At 37.6% G+C, this 18001-nt stretch overlaps 1 protein-coding gene across 1 annotated transcript in view; it reads right to left on the minus strand.

Annotated features, from left to right (window-relative positions):
- The window catches only part of CFAP47 (cilia and flagella associated protein 47), a 332513-nt gene that overhangs the window by 292882 nt on the left and 21630 nt on the right, over nt 1-18001 (minus strand). Inside the window, exons 8-13 of the mRNA XM_054566336.1 lie at nt 16334-16569; nt 8048-8237; nt 6848-7061; nt 4689-4841; nt 3868-4054; nt 3671-3767 (exon numbers count right to left, since the gene is read on the minus strand). Coding sequence (XP_054422311.1) covers nt 3671-3767; nt 3868-4054; nt 4689-4841; nt 6848-7061; nt 8048-8237; nt 16334-16569 — 1077 coding nt within the window. The remainder of the gene's footprint in view (nt 1-3670; nt 3768-3867; nt 4055-4688; nt 4842-6847; nt 7062-8047; nt 8238-16333; nt 16570-18001) is intronic.

The raw sequence follows: 18001 nt of genomic DNA on the forward strand, positions 1-18001 counted from the left end.
AGTAGTGCTCTGAATAGTAACATTTACTCTTCACTACAGAGGCAAGAACTTCCGAGTAATCTGCCCCAATGTTCTATGAATTATGAGGTTTGTTTGTTTGTTTCCAGTCTGCCAGACAGGAACTTTCAGTCACTACTCCTGGCCTATGTGAATACTGGATGATTCTATAAACCTTTCTAATGGTTTTCCTCCTAGCTTTACATAGTTTCCTAACAATATCATTAACCAATTAAAGGAATCTAACTGACATTTAAAGAACATTCCATCCAACAATAGCAGGATATAACTTCTTTTCAAGTCACATGAACCTTCAACAAGACAGATCACATCCAGGGTCAAACTTAACAAATCTTCAAATATTTAAAACAATCAAATCCATACATGTGTGTACTCTGACTAAACAGAATTAAACTAGAAAAAGAAAAATCTTAGACTGTAAACAACACACTTCTAAGTAACTAAGGAGCCCAAGGTCATGTTTCAAGGAAAATTAGATAACATATTGAATTGAGAGAAACTGAAAATGTGTAAGAATATGTGGGATGTAGCTTAAGTACTGCTTAGTCAAACATTTAGAGCACCAAGTGATTGTTAGGGGAAAAAAGGTCTAAATCAATAATTTAAGCTTCTACCTCAAGAAACTAGAAAAAAGAAAAGCTACCCAAATAAAAACACAAAGCAAACATTAGGAAATGATAAATACAATAGAAGAAGTCACTGAAATTGAACACAGAAAACCTATAGAGAAAAATGAATGAAGCTAAATGCCTGTTCTTTGAAATGAGCAACATAACTGATAAACCTCTACCAATACTGAAAAAAGGAAAATAAGAAGAAAAACATGTTTCCAATATTAAAAAGGCTATATCACTATAGATGCTGCTGACTCAGACATTAAAAGGACAATTTGGGAATGCTACAAATAATTCTGTGCCTATAAACATGGCATCTTAGATGAAGGGGGTTAATTCTGGGGGGGGGGGGGAGACAAACTACTAAAACTCTCCTAAAATGGTGTAGATTATCTGAATAATCCAACTATTAAAGAAATTGAATTTGTAATTAAATATCATCTGAAGACAAACTCTCATTACTCAGAATTCTACTCAATCTCCTCTAGAATATAGCAGAGGAGTAAACATTTCTTAACTTTCCAAACTCAATTGAGGAGGCCAACATTAATGCCAAAACAAAGACATAAAAAGAAAAACAAACAAAGAAAAAAGGCAGACTAATATATTTCATGAAAATAGATGCAAAATTCTATATTATGATGTAATGACACTACAAGGTAGAGAAAAAAGAAGTTGCCAACAATCTGAGTGATATACTGTAGAGAAAAATACAGATTGTGAAAAAAGAATGAGAAGGAAAATCAAGACAGAATGTTAGGCTAAAAAAGACCTAATTTCAAATCCACTCCCTCATACTAAATATTTGAGCCATTTGATCAAGGTGTTTCACCTCTAAAATGGAAATAAAAGTATTTACCTCGTAAATTAGTTGTGCCGCTTAAAGGATTAAATGAGTCATGTCTGTAAATTGTTCAACACAACGACTGGCTTATGCATCAATAACTGGTAGCTTAAAACCAAAATGACTGGACATATGCCGATGAAGCAAACAATACCTCACATAACTTCCAATGTAAACCAGGCTCCTATCCCAGTTGTCACTAATCGACTCACTTAATCTCCGCATCCTCTATTGTGTCTCTTGACAACAATTTCCATGTTTAAAAATATAAATATAGAGCAAAATTTTCTTTAACTACAATATCCTTCAATAGTACCATTCCCTGTTCTGTGCATAGGCTCATAAAGTACCTTTAAGGTATAAAAATGAGAGTGACCCTTGAGGAGAAACAGAGTAACTAACCCCAAAATGTGCCACTTTAGCGTGTGGATTATTTTGAGCTGACAGCAATTAAAACCTAGCAGACTCAAGGAAAACTTCTGCCTCCCTCTTGACTACCTAAAAGGACTTAGACAGGGGGCCTGACTTGGAGAAAGAACTATTACCAGAGATAACTTCTATCTGAATGACCCATGTAGCTGGGCAAACATCTGCCTTCTTGTCCTGTGAATTCCCCTCCTCCCCTTTGAAGCTCCAAGCTCCTATCCAATTCCTTAGCTCAGGACAGTATATAAGCCTCAACTGTCTGACATTTCCTTGGGTCTCATATTTTATGGTGCTCCCATACATATGAAATTAAATTTGTTTTTCCCCTGCTTATCTGCCTTAAGTCAATTTAATTATTAGACAAGCCAAAGAACCCAGAAGGGTAGGAAAAAAAAAAGTTTCCTCCTCTACACCTCCCTGCCAATTTCATAAACTGCCTCCTCCATATATGTTTCCTCCAACTGACTTTGTAAACTCAAAGACAGGGGCCCTGTCCCCAGGGGGCCATTATTAAAATGCCCAGGACCCCAGGTAAAGAAGGGAGAGAAGTTGGTGGAGGAGTTGTAGAAGAGGCACTGAACAGTGTCTTCTTTGTTCCTTTTGCATTCACAGAGATCTGTTCATTTGACTAGCTGGTCACCAATTTGGAAGATACAAATCATTTACCACCCAATAGTAAAGGTACATTCCTGAGACTATAATGCCGGTACCCATCTACATGCATGGCACAAAACAGAAGCATAGTAAATGATACTTAATCACCTCCCACTGTTTTGCCTCGGACCTTGCACCTCTTTTGATGTCTCCTTGAATCGGGTTAATACCAGAGTTAGTAATCAGTGCTTTGCGTGCCAGGTTTTCTCTAGAGAGAGAATCAGCACTTCCATACTGATCCATCATCCTGTGCCCACACCTCGGGGCCACCCTAAGCCTGCGTAGCATGAAATGAGAACTCTCTCATCAGACAAATATAGTCATTACCGGTATTTCTTTAACCATCATCATCCTGTAACAGGCTTGGTGAAAGCGACTTAGAAAGGGACACAGCGTAACATCGCTGCAGAGGTTAAGGAGGTGTTGTCACTTGTTTCCTAACAGACTAAAGGTGTTGCCAAAATATGTTGCTGGTGGGACTGTAACTTGGTGCAGTCATTTTGGAAAATGTTTTGGCAGTTTCTTTAAAGTTAGACAGAAATTTACCATACAACCGAGCAATTCCACTGCTAGGAATCTAACCAAGAAGAAATGAAAATGTATGTTCATTCAAAGAATGATAGGTGAATATTAATAGCAGCATTATTCACAATAGCCTCAAACTGGAAACAGCTCAATGTCCATCAACTGGTACATGGATAAATAAAATGTGGTATTCTGATAAAATGAGACACTGTTTAGATATGAAAAAGAACAAGTAAATTATATCTACAACTATAAGGATGAACCCCCAAAACATTAGCTATGCAAAAGAAACAATGTAAGAGAGAATACGTATTATATGATTCCTTTTATATAAAATGCTCACAACAGGAAATTCTATAGAAAATTGATAAATGGTTGTGTGGGGCCAGGGGTGGGAATAGGGAGTAACTGTCTACAGTTAGGAGACTGAATTCTAAAATTGACTTGTGAGATGATTGCACAATCCTGTAAATTTACTAAAATTCATTGACTTGTATACTTTAAACTGGTAAATTTAGTGGAATATAAATTATACTTGAATAAGTCTGTTAAGAAACAAAGACATTAGTAGGTATTTATAAATTCTTACCAACAATTACTTGATGAATTTGCCTTGGTGTCAAAATTAAGCTGCAGTCATGTTCTTCCTCAGGTGTAGATGGGTTCGATTTAAGTTGATCTAGGACCTGTGAAAAATCAAATGATTCCCAAATTAATTGTTCGATATTAGCAAAAGGTAATTTAAGAATTCTCATGGCATAATCAAATGTAAAATATTGCACATACCTTTCTTTCCACAGCCTCTACTTCCCTGGATTCTATATTTCTGGTACATAGCAGTTGGTAAGGTTTGGGCTCACTCTCTACTACAGGTAGGTCCTCTTCTATTTCCGATTGTGAGAGTGACGGTGACTTTAGACCTGACTTTGGCTCTTCTCCTGTGTCATTATCGTCATGTGAATACTCATCTTTCCTGTTGATACCATAACAATAATGAATTGAGGCCGCGTCTTTTGAAAAACACATCTGTAAACCCAAATAGTCCCCATATCACATGTGCTGCTGCTGCTCCACTCAGATCCACTTAAAGCAGAACGACACACTAATCTGCACTAAATTACTTTCTGCCAAGGAGACCCCACTCTCAAACACCTCCCCAAAGAAGTTAGGCTCACCACGCCACACCCAGGAACAGCTCACAGTCAATGACTGCCATGGAGCACAAACGGCAAGCCCCTTTGGCTCAAGGCAGGATTGACTATGTATTATAATTTATGCTCAAGAGACCCTAGGCATCAGTTGCCTCCCTTGCCCTATCCTGCCTCTACTCATTCTGTACAGGTTTCTCCTGAAAGAACACTCTCCAAAAATCACGCATGCTGGCAGCCCTGTCTTAGGATCTGGCACTGTGGAAACCCACCTAAGACATTCCCAGATCAAAGGAGAGAAAATAAATCATTGCAGTTAAAGTAGTTTAAGGTTTTACTATTTTCATATATGAAAAAGTCATTTAAATCATGAAAAAGAAACTAAGGAGCAAAGGAAAAAATCTGGCTCTATAGATACCATGATCTGTGTTCCCTATCGCTTGAAGAAGTGAACTTTACCTTTCTGCTTGTTTCTGCAGGCGCACATTTCTTAAATGTTCAATGTATGTTTTGTAATAGTCATTATGTGCTTTCTTTTTTAATATTTCAGAATCAGTATATGCATATTCAGGATCCACATACTTCTGTCTTGGAATCTTTGGGAAAGTTGTCCTACAATATCAGTAAGCCATGTTAATATTTACATATATGCATTTATTTAATCAGTGTTAATATTGAGTGCGAACTATGCCAGGGATTGGGCATAGAATGTTGACCAGAACAGATTCTAGTCCTTTCCCTTATATCCTATTATATGTCAAGACATTATTACATAGAGAACTAGAAAAATAGAGACAAATGTATTGGAACAAAAAAAAAAAAGAGAGAGAGAGAAAGAAAAACATCTACTTTCCTTCTTACCTAAACCAGAGAGAATGCCTAATATCATGGAAATCTAAAGGCCCCTACCCTGAATGCATTCTTGGAGAATTAGTCACTTAAGCAACTTGGACTAGATCTAAATCTCATCTAAGTGTTTATCAGCTCCTTAAAAACTGAACTTCAACAAATACCTCCGCAGTTTTGAGTAGGTGATTTATTTTCAATGTGCAAAGTACAGGGGACAAAATTACTATGTAAATAAAACATTATAACTCATTTATTTATTAAAAAATATTTACTGAGTGCCTACTATATACCCGACACTGTTCTAAGCACAGAGCATGCTGCAGTAAACGAAAACTAGACAAAAATTCCTACTGCACTTTCTTCTGAAAATTTGAAAAGGTAAAAGTGTATTAAAAATAAAATCGCAATCATAATTACCAACAATTTAATATACTACAAAATGTCATTACTTAAAGTTACTGCTAGTGAGAAAATAAAGACTAAATTTTGTATTTCTATTAGTGTGAAAAAGAGTGAACTGAAAAAAATAATTATGGCCATGGAATAAATAGGAAATACTTAGGCGTCTTCAAAGAAACTGTGATATTTTTAGATCATCTGGTTAATATTTAGACAGAAAGAAAATGTTAATATTAAAGTCACACATTATATCTCTACACAGATCTATTTAAGCATAGGAAAAAATTAAAAAGGACATATTACAAAATTGTTTCCTGCAGCCACCTCTGCAGGGTGGGATGGAGCACAATGGGTCAGATGTAGACACGCGTTTTCCTTTTTTTATTCTATATATTTATTTAAAATGGAATCTGAGTGATTTTTATGCACCTGTGTTTTATGGTACTTGTCAAATATTAAAGAGAGACAGAAAGCCTGATCTGGATGAAACTGTAAAATAATATGATAAAATAAGTTATATAAAAACCCAGAATTTTCTGTGAATAATAAAGCAGGTATGGCCTAAAAATCAAATGGAATTGCTATAAAATTAAGTGAGCTTAAATGCCTCACCAAAGGAAAAGAGATAAGGAGAGAAGGCCCAGGGAGGGACATTATCAAGTTTAGATAGTCTACTAATAGCACCTGAGCAGACAGAAAAGAAACCCATTTCAGTATCAAAGATGTAAAAACCACTTCTAATCTAATGGCCCAGGTACAGATGTCAGGATGCCTTGGTTACTTCTCACTAAGTGTTGATAAAGAAGTAGCTTATCTGAGGTTTGACTAAATGTTTGAGAAACGTTTAAAGGTTTAACATCACTTATGGTCCTAATTAGAGACGTTTTAGTTCAGTTTGGGAAAGGTTGCTGGAAACCCGACTTTGAGGGGATGGAACAAAGATGATGATCACAACAATGACAAGGATGACTGGTTTTTCAGAATTTTAAATGTTTTTTTTTTTAAATCTTGGATAAATTCAAGCTCTCGGACACACATAACAAATGCAACCACTGTGAGGACTTGATACAAAGTGATTATTTCTATTACTATTCAATAATTGTCAATAGCATATTGTAAGAACAATCTGGTAAGGCTTTCACTTCCTGGCAGGAACAGAGTAGAGGTGATGAAAGGTTAGATCAAGCAAATACCGTAGCATTCAACAACCATATCTAGTGTTAAAAAAAAAAGAGAAATAATAAATTTTATTACTATCATCATTGTTATTACCATTATTAGCTTGTGACATCAGTATACAGTAAGACCTTTGTATATCATGTTGATCACTGACTCTTTCAAAATTTCAGGTTTTTAATATAGCATGTTACCTGGAATGTTCATCCTGCTTTCTAGGCCCGGCACTTGCAGCTTGGTCATTGGGAACGGGTAGCAGCACCTCCGTCACTGAATCTGTACTGAACTGATCAATGTGAAGGGTTGTTGCTACTGGTGGAAGCACCGTAACAGGTGCCTGTTCCTTGTATTTTGCCAAATCTTTGCCCATAATCTGTTCCGTAGGACTACTGATCAAAGGGGGTATGCCTTTTATAGAATTAAAGATAAAGTTTAAATATTTTTTTGGAATTTCAGTTCTCTAAATAACATCCACGAGTTAATTAATACACTAGAGACCATCGGTTCTAAATTAAATCTAAATCCCTAAATAAACAAACATATTCAGAAAATATAAATCATTCATTGAATAAATGAACCTACACAAAGCAATAGAGCAAAATAATAAATGCATAAAAATAAACATAGTAACTTGAAGGATTGGGTTGGCCTACACGAAACAAATTTGTACAGGTTAAAAAGAGTTGAATATGAGCAATTTTATATGGTTCAATTTACAAGATAACTGAGGACTGGATGAAACAACAGCCTTGACCAGTGTGGCTCAGTTGGATGGGTGTCATCCCGCAAAGGGAAAGGTCGCCGGTTTGATTCCTGGTCAGGGCACATGCCTGGGTTGCAGGTTCGGTTCCCGGTCAGGGAGCATAAGAGAGGCAACCAATCGATGTTTCTCTCTCACGCTGATGTTTCTCTCCCTCTCTTTTTCCCTCCATACCCCTCTCTCTAAAAATAAATAAATACAATCTTCTTAAAAAAAAGATGAAACAACAGCAACAAGAGTATTCATAAAATTGTCAAACCCAGTTTATATTATACACTCAAACAAAAAGTAGAATAAGATAGAAAAACCATTAAAATATTCAATAAATATTATAGATCACGAAACCAGTATATTCAAAGTGTGATCCTCAAAAAGGCAACATCAGCACCTGCTGGGAACAAGTCAGAAATGCCAACATTTGGGCTCCAATACTGACCTACTTAATAATCAATGCTGGGATATAGGCCAGCGATAACTATTTTAACAGGCTTTGGAGGTGATTTTGAGGCATTCAAAAGGTAAGAGCCAGTAGATTAGACCACATTTGATATCTACAGCTGAGTAATTAGCATAGTAAGATAATCTTATATTAGCATTAAAAAAAAAAAAAAGGTAAGGGTCCACCATAGCTTACCACGATTAATTTTCATCACAGTTTTCTTGGCAGGAAGTACACAGGTACTTTTGAAGACTAAGTATATTTGATGAAAAGGTTTTAGTGATAAACAGTGAAAATTTTCATCTGCCACTAGGCCAATAATCTCTATGAACTGCTTCACTTTAAAGACTCCAAATTGATGTGGGATGAATGAACATGTCACTTTCTAAAAGAAAAAAGAGAGAGAGAAAGAAGGAAAAGTAACCAGTTGCTATAGGCTCAATGTCTATGAAACCCCAAAACTCATATGTTTAAAGCTAATTAATGCGCTGTATGATAGGATGAGAAGACGAGGCCTTTGGGATGTGACAGGTCATGAGAACAGAAGACCTCCTGAATGGAATTAGCGCTCTTATAAAAACGGCCCTGCGGGGCTCGTGAGCCCCTTCTACCACGTGAGGATACAGGCTCTGCCACCAGGAAGAGGGCCCTCGCCTGACCACATGGCACCCTGTTGTGGGATTTTCAGCCTCCAAAACTGTGAGAAATATTTCTGTTGTTCATAGACCATGCAGTATAAGTTATTTTATTATAGCATCCCAAATGGATTAAGAAAACAATACCGTACTGATAGAAGGGAAAAAAAGACAATTCCAAAAAAAATGTTTATAAAATTTTAAGGAGAGCAAGTTCATCATGATGATATTAAAGTGCTTTAGGAATATCATAGGCAGTACTGAAAAACCTTTATGATACATATTATTAGAAAATTATTTAAGAAAAAGTCAAGAAGAATGATACTTAAACACTTCCAGAATAGTAGATTAAGGATCTCCAGAATTCTATTCCTCTACAAACAGAAAAAGACCACTAGAATAAATGTCAAAATCAACTTTTCAGATATTTGAAAATTACCTAAAACTTTGCAAAAGTTCAAGGAGTATATATTTAAGAAAAAGTGGTAAAAGGTTATTTGGTATTTTACTTACTGCAATCCCATCCTTCTGTTCCTAGTTTTGTGCTCTTCTTAAAAAACAACAGCCTTGCAACTATGGCATCTATGGAAACTATTAGCCTAGCCACCACTGAAGGAGAAGAATTGGTTTGAAGCTCTCCAAAAACCCATCCCCAGAGAACTGTCCCTGTCTGTCATATCTGGAAGCTGGCTGACAAATCTGTTATGAGGGCATGCCTTTAATTGATCGGACTCAGAGCTCATTCTGTGTGAACAACTCTCTCCCCACAGTTTTGCACCCCAACTCCAAAAAAAATCAGTGGTGATTGTTGAACATTACAGCATTACCATTTAAGCAAGAAAGGAAGGAAGGGAGGGAGGGAAGGAGGGAGGGAGGAAGGAAAGAATGGAAGGGAGGGAGGCAGGGAGGGAGGGAGGGAAGGAGGGAGGAAGGAAGGAATGAAAGGGAGGGAGGCAGGGAGGGAGGGGGAAGGGGAAGAAGGGAGGAAGGAAAGAAGGGAGGGGGTGGGGGAGAGGGAGGGAGGGGAAGAGGAAGGAGAGGGAGGGGAGAAAGGGGGGAGAAGCACAAAATGAATTATTCACAGGGTATTTGAAAAGCTCTGACACATTCCTGGGAATCTCAATTACAACACATACGTGCAGAACAGTGTATCTGTCCAGCAAATTTTGAGAAAGCTCCAATTTCTCACCTCTAGCTGATTTTTAAATCCTGTAAAAGGAGGAACTGAAGGCCAGCAGGAGGGGTAAACTACCTGACAAAACACCCAACACATTTAGAGGCTCTTGGCAAAGGCTATGTCACTTACTGATACAGAGAATGAAAAGAATCTCTGCCCAATCATTAGCTAACCTCTAAATCAGCTCAGCAGAGACCTCATACACTACACACAACAAAGAAAACAACATTTACAGAATTAGCCAAGAAAGGCATTAAACAAAAGAACAGAAAACAGCAAGGACAATAAATTCTGGGGGCTGATTTCCAGAGTGGCCAAATTATATCATTTACGATACTTAGATTTCAACAAAAAAAAATCATAGGGCACCCAGAGAAATAGCAAAGTATGGCCAGCACACAGGAAAGATGTAATAAACATAAACTGTACCTGTGGAAACCCAAACCTTGGACTTGGTGACAAAGATGATAAGTTGACTATTTAGTTCAAAGAACTAAAAGAAAACATGTTTAAAAAATTAAAAGAAGACACCAAAAGCAAGACAATAAAAATAAAAATAAACTAGTGGGACTATATCTAACTAAAAAGTTTCCACACAGCAAAGTAAAGCATTAACAACAAAAAAAAGGCAAACCTATTGAATGAGAGGAAATAAGAGTAAATCGTATATCCAATAAGGGGCTAATATCCAAAATAAATAGAGGACTCATACAACTCAATAGCAAAACAAAAAAACAAAAAACAAAAACAAAGCAATTTAAAAAACAGGCAGAAGATCTGCATAGACATTTTTCCAAAGACACACAGATGGTTAACAGGTACATGAAAAGGTGCTTATTACTGATCATCAGGGAACTACAAATCAAGAGCACAATATCACCTCACACCTATTAGAATGGCTATTATCGAAAACACTAGTAATAACAAGTGTTGGCAAGAATGTACAGAAAAAGGAACCCCTGTGCACTGTTGGTGGGAATGGAAATTGCTGCATTCACTATGAAACACAGTTTGGATATTTCTCAAAAAATTAAAAATATAACTACCATATGATACAGCAATTCCAATTCTGGGTACTTATCCGAAGAAAATAAAAACACTAATTCAAGAAGATATATACACCCCCATGTTCACTGCACCATTATTTGTAATTGCCAATACAGGAAAACAACCTAAGTGTCCACTAACATGGATTAAAAAAACATGGAATATTATTCAGCCATGAAAAAGGAGATCTTGCTATTTGTGACAATATGGATGGACTTGGACGGCATTATTCTAAGTGAAATAAATCAGAGAAAAATTGCTAGCCTATGATTTCATTTATAAATGGAATCTTTACAAAAAAGCAAAAAACAAAACCAGCTCATAGATACAGAGAACAGGTTACTGGTGACTGCCAGAGACAAAGGGTGGAAGATGGAAGGAGGAAGGATGGTGGGCAAAATGTGTGAAAGGGTTCCAATGATACAAATTTCCAGTTATAAAAAAATAAGTCATGGAGATATAATGGACAATATGGTGACTATAGTTAGTAATACTGTATTTCATATTTGAAAGTTGCTAAAAATGTAAAATTTAAGTTATCACAAAAAAAGAAATTTTGGTAACTAAGTATGGTAATAGATGTTAGGTAGCCTTACTGTGGTGATCATTTGAAAATATATACAAATATTTAATCATTATAACTAATATAATGTTATTGGAAATAACATTGATATCATTGATAACATTGGTATTAAATAACATTAATAACATAAAATAACATATAATAACATATGTGGAAAGGAACTAACATAATGTTTTATATCTACTGTACTTCAATAAAACAAAGTAAATATGAAAACAACATTTGACAAAAATCAAGAGTATGAATAAAATATAGAAATTGTTAAAAAGGACTAATAAAGAGAAGGAAATGTAGGAAACTCAGAAATATATAGAAATTAAACTGTAAACTCCTAAGTACCTAATGTGTCAAAGAAATCTCACAGGAATTTAGAAAATACATTGAGGCAAAGGAAAACTAAAACACAACATACCAAAACTTGTCAATGCAGCAAAAGCAGTGGCTATGATACCAATAACCTGGCCAGTGCTGGGAGTGCCAGTGGGAGCAGAGGAGAGATGGCAGGGGCAGTGGCAAGTTGCCTGGGTAACTAGTGCTTTGTGCACATACCACTCCCACGTGGCACAGGAGAACTGATTACCCCACCCCCGGTAAAGAGGCAGGAGGAGGAAGTCATTTCATTGAGCATGTGCATGCCTAGCATGGTGATTGGCTGAGGGAAAAGCCTTCCTACTTCCTTCCGGTGCTTGGGTGAGGGGTAGGACTAGAGGACGCAGTTTGTTGGTGACTGTAGAGGTCAGCATGGGAGCAGGGATAGGTGCTGTGCCGGAGAAAGACCTGTCAGTCTAGCCTTAGCAAAAGGCAGGATTGGTTGGAGGGCCAGACCCTGTCAGAGTGTGCAGAAGTTTGGGCTGGGAGATATAAACTGAGGGGAGGGAGAGATGCACTCTATTGGATCCACCCCGTGGACGTGCTGGCCAGAGCATTTGCAGGATCCGCTGGCCCTGGAAGCTGAGTTGCAAAAAGCAGCTAGGACAACACACGCAGACTCGAAAAGGGAGGAGCCCGAAGCCAGAGAGCTACTCGCTTAGCTGCCTGGGGCTCCAAAGGACAGATTGGGATGGAATGGAATTCTGGGCATTTTGGAGATTTAGTCTTTTGGAAAAAGGCTGGATTTTGTTTGTGTTTTGCAGAAGAGATGAGCCTGAAGACAGAGCATCTGCCACCCTCCCAAATTGTGCAGTATTTTAAGTAAAGACCTCTTTCCTTCCTCACCAATCTTTGCCTCCGGAATTTGCCTATTGGTTACAGTGGGCAACCAAACTCCACTTTTGTTTGGTAACAGAAGTAAATTTATAGCTGTAAGAACCGATATTAAAAAAGAAAAAGGCCTTTAATCAATAACCTAAACTTCAACTTCAGGAAATAGGAAAAAAAAGAGCAAAGTAAACCCAAAGTGAAAAGAAGAAAAGGAATAATAAAGACAAAAGTGGTAATAAATGAAATAGAGTATCAAAGAGAACAAAATAAAAAAATCTGAAATTATGTCTTTGAAATGATCAATGATTTTAAAAATCTTTAGGTAGACCCACCAAGCCAAAAAAAAAAAAAAAAAAAAGCCTTCAATTTATTAAAATCAGGAATGAAAGAGAAGACATCACTATCAATTTTACATCAATAACAAAAGGCAGGAGGGATGATGATGAACAATCATATAACAACAAATTAGATAACCTAGATGATATAAACAAATTCTTAGACATAAAATTCTTTAAAACATTCTAGAAGAAATAGAAAAACTGAATAGCTCTAGGATAACAAGAGATTGAATTAGAAATGAAAAAAATTTCTGACTTAGAAAAGCCCAGAACCAGATGGCTTTGATGGTGAATGGCAACAAACATTTAAAGAACACTTAGCACGAACTTCAGAACCTATTCCAAAAACTAAGGAGGAAAGATCACTTTGAAACTTGTTCTATAGTACCAGTTATTCTCTAATGTCAAAACCAAAAACATTCAAGAAATCTATAGACTAAGGTCCCATACGAATATATATATACAAAATTCCTCTAACAAATACTATCAATCTGAATCTAACAACACACGCAATGGATTGTTCACTATGTACAATTGTGATTTATCCCAGGTTTAACACTGAAATGTCAATTTATATAGTATACCACATTAATAAAGGATAAAAACCGCATTATCGCTAGATACAGAAAATGTATCTGAGAAAGCACATTTTCACACTAAAAACACCAAAAAAAAAAAAAAAAAAACACTTCAAATAAAAGAGGACTTCCTAAAGTTTATAAAGGCAACCTATGAAATACCCACAGCTAACATCATACTTAATGGTGAAAGAGTAAAATAAAAGCTTTCCTCTAAGATTAGGAATAAGAAAAACATCCTCTCTTGTTATTTCTATTTAATAGTATACCGGAGGTTCTAATGAGGGCAATTAGGTAAGAAAAAATAAATAAAATCCATCCAGGTTGGAAAGGAAGATGTAAAATTATCCCTTTTTACAAACAACATGATCTTGTATGCCAAAGAACCCACTAAAAATTATCAGAACTAATAAAGGAGTTTAAGGTACAGGAAACAAAGTCAAAATACAAAAGTCAAATGCATCTCTATACCTTAGAAAATTAACATTTAATTAAATTTTAAATTTGTTTTAAAACTAATTTGAATTAATTCAAAATTAACAATATATCTCATTTGCATAGAATCAAAAAGAATAGACTACTTAGGAATAAATTTTTATAAGAATAGCAAGATTTAAGCACTGAAAACTAAAAAGCACCATTAAAAGAAATTTTAAAAGACATAAATAAATGGAAAGATATCCAATTTTCATGAATTACAAGATTTAATATTGTTAAAATGGTGACACTCCCAAAAAGACATAGATTCAATACAATTCCTATCACAAATCCCAGCTGTTGTTCTGTTGTTGTTTGCAGAAATTTGCATACTTATTCTAAAATTCATGTAGATTTTCAAGGGTCCCAAATTGCTAAAAAATATTGCTGACAAAGAGCAAACTTTGATGACTCACATTTCCCAATTTTAAAAATCACTACAACAGTAATGACTACACTGTGGTACTGGCATAAGGATAAATATAAATAAGTAAAACACAATTCTGAGGTCACAAATAAACTCTTATATTCACAATCAATTGATTGTTTTAGTTAAGTATGCCAAGATTCTAGAATAACTGAACATCTCTATGTAAAAGAATGAATCTCGATCTCTAACTAAAACCATATATACAATTCAAAATGGTAGTACATTTCATCTATACGCTACAATTCCTAAGAAAAAACAGGAATAAATCTTAATGACTTTAGATATTCTATGACTACCTAGATATGATACTAAAAGCACAACAAAAGATATTAGAGAAAAATGGACTTAGAAGCAGCCACAGGCAGTAGGCGAACAAGAGCAGGTATATTACAATAACAGTTAACCTCAAAGAACAGGCAGCAGGCCAGATTCAGCTTATGAACCACAGTCAGCCAAGCCCTGGTTTAAAGGTTGTGGGAATGAGTTATCCAAGTACACTAGTGAGAAAGAGAAAAGCAGCCCCTGATATCACCGGGCGACCTGGTTCTGGTTCATGTGTGACTGTCATAGGAAGACCTTTCCACCTAGCTGCAAGTTAACAGTCTAACCTTGGAGTTTCTACATCACTTTGTGACAGATCTTTTTAACACATTTTTTCAGTCTTCTTAATCCCTGTTTGTGTATGTCTTACATTTCCTTAGTGCATTCAAAAAAATTTTACCGGGTGGAGCAATGGAGGGAAAGAGGCTGAGCTGCTCTTCAAGCCAGTCTCGGCTGCCCTTGGAGGAGATACCAGGGCGGCTCAGGCTCTTTGTCTCGCGTTCCCTTTCCACCACCACCACCACCACCAGGCAGCCTGAGCAGTCTGCTCACCACAATCCCCGCTTGCTCCTCGCTGCAGCTGGAGTGCATCTACAGTCTGAACAGCCACGCTGCCTATGTCCCAGATGACTGCACAAGAAGGTGGTAGGGCTGCAGAAGGCCACTGTGGGCCCTTTAAATGAGGATCCTGGTATGTAAGTACCTGAGCCTATGCCTGGACCTGCCATCCGGTCTGCACTCGGACAGCTCCTACCCATCCGATGCTGGCCTATCCGATGATGAAGGCCCTCCTGATGCCAGCCTGCCCCGGGACCCGCCAGCCCTCACTGTGCCCCAGACACACAATGCTGGGGACTAGTGGCTGTGGGATGCCTTCCATAACAGCCTCTGAAGAACTGGGGGCTGAAGGCGAGAGAGGGGACATGTGAAAGGCTCAGAAACTCACCTCTTTAGCAAGTACTCAGACCATTTGCCCCATATCACCTCCCTTCACAGGAGGACAAGGCCTGGGCCCCTCGAAGGCAAAACTGCCATGACCCCTCTCTCCTGTCTCGGGTTAGCTGCCACTGGGGCGGGCACCTGGGCTACAGTCTCTGCCCACGGCACTGGACCTTCACTTCTGCCACATGTGTGCACCCCAGTTTGGCCAACCTTCAGTCTGGCAATGGACACCAAGGACTGTGCTCTCCCCTGGCATCTCTGGGATTGGGATGAGTGCCCGCCTCCCACCTCCTTTTCACCTTTTGTTGCTACTGGCAGCTACTGGCCTAGGGGCATCCCACGGCTTTCCCTGGGTCCCACTGCCTAGACAAGGGCTGCGGGACCCATTCCTGCACCCACTCACGCAGCGAGTGCCAAGACTCCGTGCTGGATATTTAAGCTTAGGGGCCAACCTCTTGGGCACTAGATAAATAAATACTCTCTCAGAAAAAAAAAAATGTTTAGAAGCGGTAACTATTTTTCGCACTTCTTTACATTGCCTATAGTGTCAAATGCTTTTCTGGGCACATGAAAGGCACTTAAATAATTATAGATACCATGTGAGTACCAGTACAAAAGTATTCATAACTAGGCCACAGAAGAGATAGAATTTAGAAACACTGGTGTAACAAATGTAGTTTTTAATCCTCTCCAAGGCATTTTAGCAAACCCTAAAATATTTACAGTATAGAAACCATAGAAAAACTATCTTACCTGCATGCATCCTTCACCAACCTTGCCTCTTTCAGGGTCAATTCTAAAATTTGCAATTTTTTTAAAGTGGTATATCACAGGAAGTGATTTGCATAGATTTTCCATAGTAAACGAAACCTCTGACTGCTCACCCATGGAACAAGGTGCAAAATTAAGAATCTTTCCTGAATCAAACTGTAATACAACAGGAAGTCCCGAGCCCGTCAGGGCTAATTCCAATTTCTCAAATCGATCAGCTTTAAAAGAGAAAAAGAAAAAAAAGGAAAAAGAAAAGAAAAGCAGCTTGTTAACATAAGAAGTGTTTTGGGAATCCATGATATATGTGCCCAGTCCAAAAAGCGTCATCTGAAAGACTTGATGAGCGCTCTGGGTAGCTCATTCAATCTTTCATTCAGCAAAAACAGTGAGTGCTTCCTGGGTGCCAAGTACTCTTCTAGGCCTTGGGGATAACAGCAGTGAGTAAAACAGACAACATCCCTGCTGTCATGGACTTTACATTCTAGTGAGGTGACATTGGTAATAACATAAATAAGTAAATACATGGCATTTCAGAAACAGTAAGTGATATGGGGAAAGGTAACATAGGGTGAAGGGGAGCAGAATTTGTCACCCCTGAATATGCCTCTTTGGCATAAGGGTTATTATTTTGGAAGCAGCAGACACAGGAAAAGCTCTGAAACCTGGAAGTTAGGTTTTGTAAGGGATATTTACATTTAAAAGGGAACTATCCCTTTGTAATGGTGTCTCCCTCTCTGTACCTGGAAGGAACTCTTATGGATGGAGAAGCAGAGGCTTAAACCTGCATGACCTTACCCTCCTTTGCTGGGCTCTGCCAAAGAAGCTGCCACAATGGCTCCCCACCCCCAACATCTTCTTTTGTCTTTAGCTGGAGATAGTATTTAAGGTGGGGGCTTGGGCATTTCAAAGAGTTACTGAGTTTTCCTGGATATCTCCCATGTATGCTGGAAATACACATTAGTTATTGAACTTCTCTTTGTTTTTTCTCCTGTTATCTATCTGTCTTTTAGTATAAAGGGTTTCAACCAAGGACTTAGAAGAGTTGAAGGAAAATTATTTTTCCTACATTACAATGGCAAGACAGAGCACATCATCTTGGGACTGCTCTTTTATATGGGGAAGTCCAAAAAGGCATCTCTGATGGGGAGACATTGGAGCAAAAATATAAAGAAACTCTAGAAGAAAATCTAGTAAAAGTGCATTCCAGTTAGAACAGCAAGGACAAGGACTCTAAGATAGGAATTTGCTTGGCATGTTCCAAAATCCTAAGGAACCAAATATGTCTGAGTAAGAGTAGTAGAAGGGTGGGGAGAAATGGTTAGATTTAAGATATAGTTTTGAGGGTAGAGTTAATAAAACTCGTTGATGGATTGCACATAGAATAGGAAATAAAACACATAATCAATGATGCTGCTAAGGTTTTTGGCCTGAGCAACTGAAGTGATGGAATTGCCACTTCTTGAGACAAGAAAGAATGCAGGAGGGACAAGCTATGGGGAAGCCAGGAGTTCTTGTTTTGGACATGTTAAGTTTGAGATGCCTGGTAGACGTCCAAATGAAAATGTCTACTAGGTCACTTAATGTATTTACAAATTTAGAGTTAAGATGAAGGAGGAAGTACTGAAAGTTTGAGGTGAAAAGAGAAAGTGT

Source organism: Pteronotus mesoamericanus, unplaced genomic scaffold (genome assembly GCF_021234165.1).
Source record: "Pteronotus mesoamericanus isolate MK-2021 breed Mesoamerican mustached bat unplaced genomic scaffold, CSHL_Meso_final contig_173, whole genome shotgun sequence".
In the NCBI taxonomy this organism is placed as follows: Eukaryota; Metazoa; Chordata; class Mammalia; order Chiroptera; family Mormoopidae; genus Pteronotus; species Pteronotus mesoamericanus.